We start from the raw sequence: 16,334 nt of genomic DNA, 5'->3' as shown, positions 1-16,334 counted from the left end.
CAACAATGTTTGGAAGTGGTCTGGGATTGATATTTGAAAAAATGTAGAAAAAAGTTGGGGACGGGGGGGGGGACAATTAAAACTCACCCTGTATAGCCTAATAACTAGATAGAAAACTGAAACATATATATCTATATATACTAGCTGTTACCCACGGGCTTCACCCCGTTTTAATTCATAAGTATTAATAAAATTATTGATTGGTTAAGTTGAGCTGAAAGCTGAAATAAATAAAACAGAATACAGAAATACAAACACATAATTACACCTGATTTTAATAAGGAAATAAATTGTAAGAATAACATACAAATAAGGACAGCTGAGGTTTTTAAACATTATGTATAAGGAAAGTTCCTTTTGGAAAGCAATTACGACCTTAAAGGGCGATTTATGAAATAATGGATAGTTTTGCGCAAGGTTTCTCGTCATGACGAACATTTTAAGTATATGGTTTATGGGGGTGTGACTTGTAGTTTTCTCAAAAGTTCATGGGTACTTTTGGCTTTATATTAGATTATATTAGACTAGCTGTACCCGCGGGCTTTGCCCCGTTTAACTTCACAAGTGTTCACAAGTTCGCATGGCTCAATCACGTCCTGGTTGAAGTTCGTTCGCTCCGCTCACTTGCCTTCAAGTTAGCTCGTTCGCTACGCTAACTCGTTTCCAGGCTGAAGTTCGTTCGCTACGCTCACTCACCTTTTGGTTGCAAATTGGCTGTGTCATAAATAAAAAAAAAATAATAGTGCTCCACCCTGTTGGTAATCTTTGTAACTTTAATGCTATTGACCATCATAGAACAGAACCAACTTGTTTAATTGAAACAGCTGTTAAGAAATTCCTTTTAAATATGTAAAATCATTAGATTAACATGGAAAACTCCAGAGCCACTGGGGCGGAGCCCGAAAGCCCGATCAGAATAAAAACTACTTAGTTTTCCTATTTAATGCCCAAAGAATCGGTGTACCGAATTTCAGCCTCCTAGGTAAATGGGAAGTGTGAGAATTAGTGATGAGTGAGTGAGTGAGTGAGTCAGTCAGTGAGGGCTTTGCCTTTTATATATTTAGATAAATAATATTTATTTAAATGACCATTAACACTAAAAAAATCATGAAAATTGTATAGGGCTTTGGTTGCAAGAAATCTTTTTAAATTTCTTTTTAAGCATTTAAAACTCTTTTCAGATTTTATTATTTGAGGAAGGTAGTTATAATATTTATACCAGAAATAGTTGGATTTAGCTATTTTGCATCTACTTTCTACTATCCTGCTTTAATATGTCTATGTTAAAATCCCCTCCCACACAAACATTATTTTTAGTAAAAAAAAAAAACATTTAGTTTTTTTTTAACATTTTAACATTATGTGATGGTGCTCTAGAAATCCCAGCTACTACAAGTTTATAATCATTATTTTTTACATCAACTGAACAAGCCCCAAAAATCTTATTAATAGGCTATTTAACATTAAAATTTATTGCCTTGGAACTGAATGTTGTTATAAATTCATTCACTTTTTGAATTAAGTTAATTTTACTACGACATATTACTTGTCAATTGCTTGTACAAAATATTATTTTGGATATCATATTGATTAATGGTGATTTGAAATGGGACATTAATTGTTATTAGGTTAATTTCTTACAATAGCCAACCCAGTTGCACTTACAGTTTCTTACTGACTGTGCCGTCACTCAGTCGCAAAGACAGGTTAGGCAGGTCTCGCCAGTCGGAGCCAGGTTTGGTGGGAATGTTGGCTATCCTGGCCTCTACCAGGGGCGCCATCTCCTTGCATATGTGGTCTCTCAACACTGGTTGGTATTGGTTCCCTCTTATCTGTCGCAAATAACACATGACAGACTAAACATCGGCAGTTCTGACATCTCAGCAAACTCGTAAACAACAGACACAGAGCAAAAGAGCTATGAGTTTTTGCTGTGAGGGAAAAAGTGAGAGTATCCAGCCTGAAATGATATGAACTAATGGTTAAAACAAACACCCACTCTAGGGGAGTGTATGGTTGATGTTGATGGTAAACTGTATGGAACAAAAAAATAGTCTTTTTAGTTTTCATAAACTATAGATTCCTAAAAGTGATTGAAGATGATAAATGAAAAACTCTTTTTTTAGAGAAATGAGGAAGTAGTTAGAGGTGTGGGTATATAAAAAAATCGGGTAGGATTCGGTTCAGTTCAGATATCCGTATCTGAATCGAGCTCATATTTGATATCCAACACTGTCCATTAAATGTCAGATTTTTCAGATAGACTGTGTATTTTGAAAGAAAAAATCTTCATAACTATTATCAATTTCATGGCATTGAGACATTGCCGAGCCGTTTAAGTTATTTATATCACAACATAAGGCGTACACTAGGGGTCTGCGGGTCAGACTTGTGAGTGTTCATAAAATTTGTTAATATTTATAATCAAACTAAACCCTTACTAGCAGAATCGCCTCGCCGATTCGCCGAAGTTAAGTCCCAAAATTTAAACATACCGGTATCATATTTCTTTTGTTTATAATTTATTATGTAAAATGCTCAAATATATTTGTAATTAGGTATGGAATAAACAATATGTAATTAAACACCTCTGGATGAATAAAGTCTTTCTTTTGACTTTGTTTTCTTTGCACTGTTGCGTCACAAATATCTGACCCGACCCGGTCTCTCGTGCCTTCTGCTGGCCTGACACGACCCAAAAAATTTGGAGACCCGCAGACCCCTAAGTGGAGGGGATATCTTCCCCTACAATCACCTAAATACTAGGTGAAACCCGTCAAAATCGACGGTTACTTTCAAGGCCTGCGCCAATTCATCTAACCATGATTGCGATAAATGGAGTGAAATTATCAAAATGTTGAACATATAGCTTTGTTTCATGAGTATTAAATAAGAGTAAAAAATAACGACTATTGTGTACAAAATATGGTAGGTTATTTAATGAATAAAATATTTCCAGTACGTCATTGGAGTTATTATTAATGTTATAGTTATCCATGATGGTATTCTCACCAGTCTCTGGAAGTGTGACTCAGGCTCCCCACCGTAGCCCATCTCCTCATTCTTGGCTCCGTTCCTGATTTCTGGCAGGTCAGACATGGCGTCTCTCACAGTTATTGTCCTCAGAGGCGCAGAGTCCACCCAACGACACATGGACGAGAACTGCAATCAAAACTCAGACTTAATTCATCTCAAGTGTGAAAAACTTAATAATCCTAATTCCAGCAAAGATAAACATTCCTAAAAACTAACATTGAAGAATTTTAGAAAAGTCTATTTAAAAGGTATGAATGAATATTACTATTTCTAAAAAAAGGGTCGAATTAGAAGTAAAATATAGCTTCAAACATGCTTGTTTTACCTTCTTATCATCAACCATAACATTCAGTGATGTGGCTCGAAGGTTGAATGTGTGAGTTGGATCAGGATAGTTGGGCAACACCTCCCCAGGGGCAGCAGCGATGATTATTGCTCTGAGATAAAAATGTTCTATTATATTGATTACATTCACAAATCATTCAAATTTATATGCATATGGTATCTAAATACTACAAAGCCGCTTATGTAACTCACTCAGGTATACAAATGTTTGAGCACTTCCAGAAGTGATAGGGAGTTGAAATTTGGCACACTTCTTGGTCTTGTGCCTAAACTACCGGGAAAATTCCAAAATATCATATTTTTTAATTTTAAGCCTCCAAAATTTAGGCTTTGCCCCCATGTTATTCTTATGGGGAATAACATTGAAAAATACCGACTTTCTTAAAGTGTCAGTAAAATTTGCAAAAGCCCCGTTTTCAAATTCCCCCCCCCAAAAAAAATCTGAAATGGCGGACATCTAAAAATAACAAAACACAATTTTTTGATATGGCTATACCTAAATAACAGTAAGAGCTAGACGAGATTTGAAAGAAAATCGTTTGTCAGGAATTACATTTTTTACAAAACCCTCCTAGGCGTTTTCTGAAAATCGCATCCCTTCACCTTCAAAAAACGCCCTACTTTCAAAATTTGGTGTATTTTATTCAAACTTTTGTGATTTTCCCTATTTTTTCCCACATAAGTAATTTTTTTTACTACAAAAAAACTAACCTCCTTCTAGTTTGAGGCACGCCGTAGTTCCCGGCCTGCAGGACTCCGAAGGTGCATTGGTAGCCCATTCTCACCAGACATCTCAGGGTCAGCTTGAGCACCATGCTGCGTTTGAACGACACAAAGTTGCGAACGTTCTCCAGGATAAAGAACCGCGGTCTGTAGTAGTCACAGTACGACAGGTAGGACACGATCAGCGAGTTCTGATACAAAATTTAAAATTATGTAATATGTTCAGAGAAAACGTGTCCCAAGATCAATTTTGCTATGGTAAAAACTGCAACCAAATAATATTCTAATATATAAATTTCTTTTTTGACAGAAAATTTGGTTTGTGTTTGAGTTGATTCACTAATCCGGTGCATCACGGTAGATTAGGACTTAAGTAGGGATATGTGCCAAAACTCTGTAAGTGTCAAATTGAAGGGGAAATAATTGGGAGGACACCAGAATAATGCTAAAATAGTCAAAAGCTCTATTAGGAATAAAAAATAATAATTTGCAATGTTTGCGTGGTCTCAACCATTTGCTTGCAAACTCCAAATAAAGTGCCTGGAAGGTTTATAATCCTTTTTTTTATATCTAGGACAATGCCAGATTTTTGGATGCTGGATTAGCAGAGTTTTACTGTATTGAGAAATATTGTGGTATTACGGGCCTATTTCCCCACATACACCTTGGGTTATTAATGTTATTATTAATTATAACAATCTTTACCTTGAACAGGGAGTACTGGCGAGAGTTGAAGCGGTTCATACCACTGAAGCCTTGACACGGAGGTCCTCCAACAAGCATTTCTACCTCACCTTTCTGTGGCAAAGCTTGGCCTTTCTTGTTCACCTTTTCTCCCTAAAATATAACAATAAACAATAATAATAGTAGAAACCAGACATTTCAAATCTCAAAACCGAAATGGAAACATAATCCTGTCTAATCATGAATAATTACAAAACCTAAATGCAAAACTTCTTTACTTGCCTGATTAAGGTCACACAAAACAATAAAGGTAATGATGCAGTATAAACAAAGTAAGGTTTCTTCCTGACAAGCCTTTATCCAGCAATGTTAAGGGTGAGCTGGCACAGTTCAAAGGTGTCGGACACCAGGATCCTACTCTGGACTACTACACTATAGATAGGTAGCGTACATACACTCATGACCATCTTTAGCAGCAAGTTGCAGTCCTCAGAGAACACTGTAGTGTTGGGGTTGTTGAGACGGAATGCATGAGCAGCAGATTCTTCCTTCTCTATCGCCCACTTGGTCTCAGCTACTCCCGCCTACAACAGCCACACAAACGGTGTAAAATACAGGAACAAGGGCTATCAAGAGATTTTTGTTGACATAACAGGTTTAGGATTGGGATAAAAAACACAAAACCGTTACACGATACACATAAATCGTAAATTTCATGTGTCAGCATTTTCAACCATGAAAGGTTACTTTATTCTTCCTCAGTTGAAAATGCTGTCAGAAGTATTGTGTTTTTTGTACATACTGTAGGAGTTTTGTAATATTCAAAAGTTCAAATAGTTGAACAAATATTTTAGTATTGAACCCCTACATCCCTAGACTAATAAGTAGTTATGGGTCGGTTGCTGATTTTATCGTTCGGTTTCGGCCTGCGGTAAATTAAAATATTCATGACAAAATAGTAAATACTGTATGAGTCAATCAGAAGATATTCAATAACCATCATAAAACTGTTATTCCCATTATAAAATGAGTTTGGAATTCATAATTACACTAATACTAATAATAAATAATGGAAGCCGTAAAGGTATAAAAAAGTGAATAACAATTCAAGTGGTAAAACTGATATGAGCTTAAATATTGACTCTACGAGTTCTTTGAAGTACTTGACTTCATAAAATTATTTTTGTTATGATAAAATATTAAAAGGTTTGGGACTGCTAATGGTTTTTTTATTGCATCATTACCCGTAAACAAACATTAGATAAACCTTTTTGTCCTCCAAACCAACTACGATGATGATCGCGGCAATTAATTGATGATCACGGTAAACTACACAATAACCGATAAACTGGGATCGGTTTTAAGCTAAAAACCGGTAAAACCAAAGACTTTAACAACCAACCGATCCCTACTAATAAGTAAGGAATAGCAGCTAGCTTACTGTAGCACAAGTCCATAGTACACACAGAATATTTCTTCAATCAAAACCCCCATGAGCCGATATATTATGTGTTTTCTATGGGTACTATGGTTCGTGACTTTTTCTAAGGTAAGCTGGCTGCTACCCCTGTAATCTACAAACCACAATCCTGGCTTACAGCCTTTCCTAAAAAGTATTACAACCCTGCAATTTGGAAACTTTTTGGTGGATATAATAATGTAAATATTCCCTCATAAACATTCCATATTCAAAATGTTATGAAGTATTTAATTAAGTATAAACCCAAAATCAATATTCCTACACCCCTACATTTTTATTTGTTTTCAAACATTGTCCCTAACTTACTGTGTCATCCTATAATAGTGAAAGTGTTATGTTTACCTGGTGCAACCCTTCTGACAGACCTCCACAGCCTGCAAAAACATCCAGACACTTGAGTGGGGTAACTTGAGGATATTGTTCAGGGGATCCTTCCCTGCGCTCTTCATTCACAGGCTTCACACTGCTCTTACCCTTTCCTTTACCTTTACCTTTCCCCTGAAACATTGGATACAATCACTATTGTGGGAGCACTAGAGCTTTGGTGGTTTTACTAAACACATGGTTAATGCTAATGTTTTATATCCGTGTCATGATTTGTTATTTGATTATAAGACCGATGGAACCAAGTGAGTTTTGGGGTACAGAGCTTTGAGAATCAATTTCGACATTACAAGCCATATTTATTGTGTCATATCAAACAAAGTTTTGACACTTCTTGTCCTTGAGAAAATATACATAATCATTAAACTATAGTTACAATGGCCTAAATATTCTTTTAAGCAAACTTTTAAATAGTCCCAAGTATCTGCAGATAAAGTTCTTTAAATTGATGTTAATGTTTGTCTCTCAGATCTGAAATGGCTTGTCAAGTCCAGATTTATGGGTGTGCACTATAACCACTCAGCCCAGACAATTTCTAAGTATATTTTGCATAATATTTTGTTTCAAGGTCTTAGCCACTCTTATGTATAGTATTGTCTACCTATAACTATGCATTTAATGGTGAATATGTATTATTAAAGCTGAGAAGGGTTTACAAGCAACGTAAACTAGCAAATCATATTCTAGGATGATAAACTTTATGAGAGCCTTATGTGAGAAACTAATTTAATTTTGAAACAATAAATTGGCACACCTACCTTGCCGAGAGAGCCGATGAGCATGGCGTGGGATGGGGGCTCAACAAAGGTTTGCCCCACACTGTCATACGCTTGAAGGAAGTAAAATCTGTTAGGTCCTGCGGCGGTCCACTCAGACAGAGTCATGGAGTCTTCTAGGTTCTCTCCGAATATCACATGACACCTTCCCATCACTTCGGAAAAGTTTACCAACCGTTCTGAACAGTAAAAAAGGTATGTTGAGATGTGTGAGGTGTAAAAATTCATAAGGCTATACTACCTAATTCAGTTTAAAGAAAACAAAAAAGCTGTTGAAAATTATATTACATGTCAATTTTCTCCCAGATATAAGAAGCACACATAGGAATTTATATATTAAACAATAATTTGGGCCTAAACCAAGAGTGGAATACAAAATTAAAATTTTAGAATGGGCCTACTAACCAAAAAGTCATAATAGCTAAATTGTAACAAAAATGTATTTTCTTCCAATGCCAATTCAGCACAATAAAACATTCCAGTTAGGAAAAATTATGTGTCCAATTGTAGAAAAATATAAGCTTCATATTACTTTGTAAGCCTATATTTGGTCATGCAGTGATTTAAAATATAAGGAAAGATTGAAGCCTAAATTTAAATTGTTACATGATCTCAAATTTGAATTGTCTAAATGGTGTAGTGAAAATGTGAATTATATGATTGTATTAAAATACTCTGTGCAAATTAACATAAAACATGATATCGCTATATACTAACACTTTCATTGAGTGAAAAAATGAACGGTACTTCAGTATTAAACGGAGGCCACATTTTGTCAGCGCGCTGCGGCGGTTATGTTAGGTTGGGTTATCATAATAGAAAGTATCGTTCGATTCATAACGAAGCGAGGAAAGTCCTACACACATAATATTTACGATAACTAGGGGTCTGCGGGTCAGACTTTTTTGGTTCGGGTCGGGTCGGGTCGGGCCAATAATTTTGGTCCTCGGGTTTCGGGCCAAAATCGGGTCGGGCCAAAAATTATTAATTACCGGATTTTTTTTCTTTTTTTAACTCCTATCTGTGTTTATAATATTACTTGAAAATAACATATGGAAAAGATTGTATTTATATATATTATTTCATGTTCATAACTTATTTACAGCTTAGGAGTTGCCTCAACTGCAAGAAAGAAGAAAATATTTTTTTTTATCAAGCCATTCTTTCCCATTTTCATAACTATTGAAATATCTAAACAGCTATATTAGTTTGTAATGGAACTTAACATAAATGGATCATAAACAAATCAATTAACCTTATCACAAGTTTAGGGCCTGTGGCTTCAAGACTGCAAGCAAGAAGAAAATAAAAATTCTATGTTTCCACCATGCAATATGAATCATTCATTCCCTGCCTCCTAACCTCCTCTCACACTTACAATAGCATTATTAGTTACATCATCATAAATAAAGAATTATCTATTATTGGCATTAGTATGCCACAGCTTTACATAGGAATTATTTTTTATAGGGCCTAAAATAGTAATAGACTAAGCAACATGACAAGTGGAGAACTCATTGAAGAAAAGATATTGTGTAAACTAATTTTCTATACAACTCTAAAACAATAAATAACACACATACATTGTTTATGGTATAGTTATAGTAAAGACTGTAAAAATTGCATATCATGTCATACACAGTTATAGATACACAGTTATAGGCACAGTTATAGGTATTGCAAGAGATTAAAATCCTAAAACAACTGATTTTAGCTAATAAATGAAAAGAATTAAAAATCCATAAACTCAAGTCAAACAATATCACAATTATTAGGTACCCGAAAAGGAACTCTTAATATATAGAAAATTATATTAAATCAAGAGAAAAGAAAGTTAAATGCTAATTTGGCAACATAAGCAGACAGCAGAGACATTATAGTGCCCTAATTAGCAACACAACTCAATGTTTTTATACTGTAAGTCAATGTTTTTGAAACTGTAGGGTCTTTTTCTCGGAAGGAAGGGTAGTAGAATGTAAACAAAAAACCATGAATCACTCTCACAGCCGGGCCCGGGGACACTCAAGGTTACAGACCCTCCCCCTCCCCACCCCTCCCATCTTACACAACCCGAGCCAGGCCCGGGGACACTCAAGGTCATAGACCCTCCCCCTCCCCCGCCACTATTACACCACCCGGTTGTTCCAATTGCTGACAAAATACAAGTTACAAAACAAGGAAGTAGAGACAAAAAGATATATTTTCTTTATTCAAAAATATAAAACTGTTACAGATAATTTCCAAAGAAATTAATTCATGGTAGTTTGTGTCTTGTAAATATTGTATTGGATCTTAGAAATATTTTTTTTTAAACTCAATCTAACTTAAGAAAAAAATAATTTTACTGATGAAAACTTTCATAAAATTATAAAATATTTAGGCCTAACCTCTTTGTAGACTTGTTGATACTTGGTACTTAAAAAAAAAATTAAATGGTGACCATAAAATGCCGAACCAGACGATCAGAAGTGTTGTTTTGTTTTGTTACTGAATGACAAAAAGGACAATAGGAAAATAAAAGAACAAGATACAGATCTGTACACTATATCCTTTTGTTTATAATTTATTATGTAAATAAAATACTAAAATATAATTTAAACTAGGTATGGAATAAATAATAAATAATTAAACTGGTACCTCTGGATAAATAGTCTTTCTTTTGACTTCGTTTTCTTTGCACTATTGTCACGGCTTTTGTTTTGTCAGTAGACGTCTGGCTCTGGCTAGTGACAGTAAGGCAATAATTGCTCTGTTGTGTCTTTGTTCTTAAACGTGAGCAAACTTAATATTTAATTCTAATTTTAACATTTTAATTCCTCTGTAATAATGTATATAAGAGTGTTTCTTTGAAAATTACTTATTATAACTTTAAAAATAGCCTAATAATTATTTTTTTTGGCCCGACCCGATCTTGGCCCGAACAAATCTCTGACCCGACCCGGTCTCTCGGGCCTTCCGCTGGCCCGACCCGACCCGAAAAAATCGGGGACCCGCAGACCCCTAACGATAACCCAACCTAACATAACCGCCGCAGCGCGCTGACAAAATGTGGCCTCCGTTTAATACTGAAGTACCAAATGAACTTTGTAAGTACTTTATTTTTCTAACTGTATCAAAATCTAGAACAGTTTTAAATTGAAATTCGAGATTCCGGAAAAAAATCTGCGACATGACCTTAGAGTTTATTTAGAATAAACTCAGTAACTTTTGGTGATCATGAGAAGTGAACACCCTGTAGCTACAGTCACCTTCGTCTGTCCAGTAGAGCTGGTTCAAATCCAGCTGGTGACTCAGACCGATGTCTCTGTGAGTGTTCTCTGGTCGATACATCTTCTTGACTCTCAGACAGATGTCACCAGGGGCCACTAGCTTGTCACGAGATTTGGTCACAATCGATGAGATGTATCCTATACAAAACGGTTCCGGTGTTGAATCGTTCGATCCCTTCACATGATCTGACGACTTACGGTAGTATTCTGGATATAGGTCTTCGTCCACCTGCAAGTTATTGGAAACAGTTAGTCTTAGATGATGGGATGTATCCGCACATATCTTAATAAATAAGATTAGAGATCGACACATTTCTAATAATTAGATATGTGTCAATACAAAAATTTATTATTTCTTGACTTGATACAGATGCCCGAAAATTTATTCATAATAGGTAATAGGTACCGATAACTTACCATTCGTAGCATGGTAAGAATGGTACCTATCTTCCCTTCTTCGAACTTTACAAATTTGTTAAGCTATCAAATTGGCATCAACATATTTGATGATCAATTCTTGATACTGATACCGATACCAATGTCCAAGAACCAGTGGTAAAACTCAGAATGGATACATCATAATAGATATAAATAAAATAAATTAGGTAATTAATTTGCATTTTGTTTATTGTATAAGGAGATCCCCAATCTCAAAAAACTTTTTTACAATCATTTAAAAAAATGTTGTATTAGTATGCACTAAATAAAAACATAATTTCTGTCATACAGATACAACGCTTACATAATGCATAATTTATGGTAATATTTTTGGACAATCTATGATTCCATATTCAGCAGATTGACGGGAACATTTGGATTAGAAACATCAGATGTTCCAATCAGTCTGAAGATGGCAACATAAACTCCCGAAATCTATTACCATCAATGATGTATTTATGTCGATAATAATGTTTTGTATGACATAAATTATGTTTTATTTAGTTTATTACAGAATGAAAATGTGGTTAAATTTATGGTTTAAATTTTGTATTCCACAAAATTAATTTTATAATAATTAATATTTATAATAAATGTTTAAAGTTTATTTTTGTTTGATTTGTATTTAAAACTCACAATTTACATACTATTGGAAATCATTCCATGAGCGTTAATATTTAACCATTTTTCAAAGTGATATTTTAATTTTGAAAAATTGTTGCAATACCGTACAATATATCATCTCTCATAGGATTTTACATAATTTTATAAGATTGTTTACTCATTAGCCAATTATAGCAGATTAAAAATAATAATTTTTGTTTATATTAAAAATTAAAACCATATTAGAGTGTGAAAGTGTTAAGAGGGGACCCTACCTAAAAAAATGGAATTAAAAAAAAAATTATTATTTTTTGTTTTATTACATATTGTTGTTCTTTACAAGTTTCTGGTTAAAATGATACATAATACAAGACTAAAGTATATTTGGAAACCATTTAAATTTGACTTTAAAAGGAAACTTTGCATTCAGTTTTTCATGCAAATGATTGCAAAGCCTCTGTGGAATACCGATTAAATGTTTTTTTTTTTAAATAAATTCAAATAAATTATTTTTAAATATAATGCTTTTTATATCATATAGCACTAATCTCCATAGTAATACTGTACTTAATTGTGTAAATTGTTGTTCTATCTTGTAATAAAAATAAACCATATGGTTTTGTCTACAGTATTTCTGTCAGCTGTTTGGTTTTTTGTTGATTACCGCAATTATGAATTTTCTACGTTTGCAAATACGCGAACAGCTGTAACTACAGTTCTAACTCACTTAGAAGCTTAATTTTTGTTTTATTTTATAGGTAATATATGTATCTACAAACTGTAGTATGGATTAATTAAAAATATAAAAATAAACTTAATAAAAAACCAAATAAAAAATAATATGAATTTATTTTATTTTTATTTTATAAGCTATACCTAGATGGCTTATGTTAAAACCCATACTACAAGTTGTAGGTACTACTGAAAGGATTTAAATAGATAAAAAGTGTATCGATATCTATCTTAGAACTTGAGAAATAACTGTTCCTAAAAAACATGCTATTTTTTAAAAACTACCCCCATATAGGGGTTGAAAGGGGTGTAAGCCAAAAAAGTGCATACAAGGTGTTGTTACCCTTAGGACAATAATAAAAAATATTTATATTAATAATTTCTTCATTATTGTAGATTTTGATCTTTTAGGTAGGGTTCCCCCTTAATAAACATTATTGATCAAGAGCAGTTGGAGCTAGGCACATTACTTACCTTTTCAGGTTTGCGAAACTCAGTCTTGAGAATGGCTGAGAACCCATTCTTGAACTTGAACACTCCTGGTGTTAGAAAAACAAAGCTGCCAGGTCTAAATTCTTCTCCCTTCCACCTCAATACACCGTACATAACCTGAAAAACAGTTAGCATTCAAATATTGTTAATTTGAATTTGTATAAATCCATCTTTCTTATCTATATTTTTTATAAATGGTTTTATAATGGTAAAATTTTTAAAAAGTCTACATGTTTATTTATTTCTATACAACTAAAATAAATGGAAAAAAACACTTTAAACATGTGTCCAAACCAAAATTGTATACCTCTTTATTATTTGTTTCTTCCTCGAGTCTCTCGTCTACACAAGGTGTTTCTTTCTTTTGTTGTAGATATAATCTTTCACAACATGGACAGAACCTGTAATATACAAAATTTTAGACGGACATTTATGTTAGAATAGGTAGTGAAATTGTAAGAAAGAATATAGACCTAGTTAAAAAAAAACAAAAACATGTAAGTCTAACATTTATTTATAGAATTTATGACAACAATATGATAAGGTTGGAGGATTAAGTAGTGATAAGTCCAAGCCAAATTTTGAATCTCAAATCCACCAAACCTTAAGAAATCTATTTCAATTCCAAGAGTTGTTATTCTTGGGTTCTACCTTTTCATCTCAGAATTGAATTTATTTAGTTCCTAGGCTTTAGGCAAACAAATGTAACATACAAATTAAGTTTTAAAAAGTCACAATTACTTTTAAAATTGTTATATTTTACACTTTACTTACCTATGAGTAGCTTCCTTCAAACATGGTGGGTCTGCAGGAATATCTTCAAAACGGGCATGCAATGGGTCGTACCTGTAAAGTTAGTTATGTTTAATTACATGTAATGGTGAAAATTTCACCTAATAGATTCAAGCAAACGATTGGCTAGGGTTTGTCTTTTATTGAGAAAACTAAACACTTGTGTAAGTCAGGAGCTAATAAAACCTCTAATTTCAGTTTCTTCCTCATATTTGTTATACACAAATATGTTTTTTTTTTTAGAGAGTAATAAGAATATTGTTTACAGTTTAGGAACATTGGTAAGAGTCATTTCTCTACATATAATATTTTTTTTGTGCATTTTTATTTTACAAAATTTAATTTATGTTAAGGAAAGAATTACAAACTTTGTTGTTTTGGTGACATCTATCCATATTATTAATACGCTACATGAAAATTTGTTACTAATAAGGCTTTTTTATTTTAAGATTTAACCCCTTATATTATATACCAACATGTTTGTCTAGGTGTGTAGATTTGCAAACTGGCCTTAAATTTTTGAAAAGATGCATTGGGCTCTGTCCCAGTGACTTTTAAAGTTCCCATGTTATCCTTATGAAGAACATGTTTACATTATGATCAGCTGGATAATTTAATTGCTGTTTTAATATATTAGTATCAATTTAAGGAAACATGTGCTACAAAAATTTACTCATTTGGTTGAAATGAAATATTTACTTTTTGAATTTGGGTTGGCGTAAATATTACAATGGAAAAAAGCAAGAAAGCATGGATAGTTTGATATGCTAAAAAGAAAACTGAATTAACACTGTGCTGCATTTCTTGAGCAATCATTGAAAGGGCCGATTTGCAAACTATGGAAACATGGGAAAGTCAGTTAATAATAAGTTATAATCGTTATTATGGACGACCTAATGCGGCTATGAGTGTGAAACATTTGTAGAAAAACACTAAAAAACACGATCAGCTTTTGAAAAAATGATAAGATATTTACAAGAAATTATGATTATATCGAACTGTTATGTACATCGTGAGTATTTCCATAATCTTTGAGTCTTCTCTTTTAAAGTCATCGGAGATTATGACTTTTATTCGTTTTAAAATAAAGCCTGTAATACTTCGCAATTGCTCGAATTCGAGCAACAGGTACACTAGTTCATAATTAATTATCAAACAAAAGATATTCAAAAAAGTTAGTTTTACCAATCCCAAGTTTTAGAAAAAATATCCAAAGAGTCACTTTATCAGCAAATACACAATCTTGCCAAATCCCAGAATCTTTTCAACTGTTCATCCTCTGTCGGTGACACCACGGAGTTTTCCTCTGGGCGCATTTGTTTTTATAATAAAATATGTGATATTGCCAGCCGGCACCTTTACAAATTGTGGCTTGTTTTACATAGCTATTAACAAAGCAGTCATACGCAAAAGGTGTCTGAACCATCTGATGTGTGAACCAAACGGATCCGAACAAGATGGAATTTTTAACATAACAAGATATTCGACACTCACTTCTTCTGATAGTAGAACGTCTTGCCATCATCCTTCCCCACGTTTATGGTCAACGGTTGGCCGCCCTGGGTGGCCCAGTCGCTGGACAGACACACTCTAGTCAGTGCTGCCAACCCTCCCACCGCAGACAACACAGAGTCCTCGCACTCATCCAGTACAAAGAGTTCTTGTGGATCTGACGTCTCGCCCAGCACAGTGTCTGACCCACGACTGTGGCAAACAATTATCATATGTATAATAAAAAACAACAATAAAAGAGCTATAACAAAATGATAACAATTATGATGTTATATACAAGTTGTCTCACCTAAAGTAAGCCAACAGCCAACTTTTTTATGATGAGAATGACAGTTATCTTCTTCTGGGGCGCTCCCCTTTAATTTTAATAATGTTTTTTGGGATGGTTTTGAATTTTGAAAATGTGACCGCCATTTTCCAATATGGCAGACAACTTTAATATTTCTTATGGAACACCCCATATTTTATGCTTGTTTAAGAATAATTTTAATGTGATTTAAAACAAAAGTTTTATTCTATTTTTTTTTTTTCTAAGGCTACAACTTGTTTAGAAGTTACAGTGTGTTACACCTAAGAAAAAATGACTTGCGGTGTACACTCTGCATCCTGTAGTTCTTAAACGAGTAAGTTTAGAGAGCAAATGCAAAAAATAAAAAATAAATAAAGTCTTAAAATTATATTTAAATTCTAAAATATCATAAAGTACATTACAAATATTGATTCCATTGTTTAATTGCAAGGATAAAATAAATTGTTAAAACCACATTTACATTCTAAAACAATCATAAAATATAGGGTGTTTTGTAAGAAATAAAGTTGTCGGCCATATTGGAAAATAGCTGTCATATTTTTCAGCCAAAGCTAGTACGGTAAATCACAGTTCATCAGTAGGGTGGGTTAATGTAGGCTACATTTTGGTTATGTTTCAGTACTTTGTTAGATTAGGACAGGATCAGATTCAAGATCCCAAAACGTTCTGAAAACTGGTTTTCTACACACCATCCGCAAGAATCCCCCAAATAACAGCTACCATTAAGTTAAAGAAAACCAATTTTACAATAAAATACA

General features: G+C 33.6%; 1 protein-coding gene across 1 annotated transcript in view; it reads right to left on the bottom strand.

Annotated features, from left to right (window-relative positions):
- Positions 1–16,334, bottom strand: part of LOC128999845 (DNA (cytosine-5)-methyltransferase 1-like) — a 35,592-nt gene that overhangs the window by 4,497 nt on the left and 14,761 nt on the right. The window contains exons 15-27 of the mRNA XM_054426553.1: positions 15,249–15,458; positions 13,737–13,808; positions 13,270–13,363; positions 12,945–13,079; positions 10,677–10,926; positions 7,411–7,607; positions 6,611–6,766; positions 5,244–5,372; positions 4,810–4,941; positions 4,093–4,295; positions 3,362–3,473; positions 3,013–3,162; positions 1,666–1,832 (exon numbers count right to left, since the gene is read on the bottom strand). Of these exons, the coding sequence (XP_054282528.1) occupies positions 1,666–1,832; positions 3,013–3,162; positions 3,362–3,473; positions 4,093–4,295; positions 4,810–4,941; positions 5,244–5,372; positions 6,611–6,766; positions 7,411–7,607; positions 10,677–10,926; positions 12,945–13,079; positions 13,270–13,363; positions 13,737–13,808; positions 15,249–15,458 (2,007 nt within the window). The remainder of the gene's footprint in view (positions 1–1,665; positions 1,833–3,012; positions 3,163–3,361; positions 3,474–4,092; positions 4,296–4,809; positions 4,942–5,243; positions 5,373–6,610; positions 6,767–7,410; positions 7,608–10,676; positions 10,927–12,944; positions 13,080–13,269; positions 13,364–13,736; positions 13,809–15,248; positions 15,459–16,334) is intronic.

This window comes from Macrosteles quadrilineatus, unplaced genomic scaffold (assembly GCF_028750875.1).
Source record: "Macrosteles quadrilineatus isolate MER2022 unplaced genomic scaffold, UCM_ALF_1.0 Scaffold_8__2_contigs__length_117827958, whole genome shotgun sequence".
NCBI lineage: Eukaryota > Metazoa > Arthropoda > Insecta > Hemiptera > Cicadellidae > Macrosteles > Macrosteles quadrilineatus.
The sequence above is the reverse complement of the archived record's forward strand: the minus strand, read 5'-3'. Positions and strand labels throughout refer to the sequence as shown.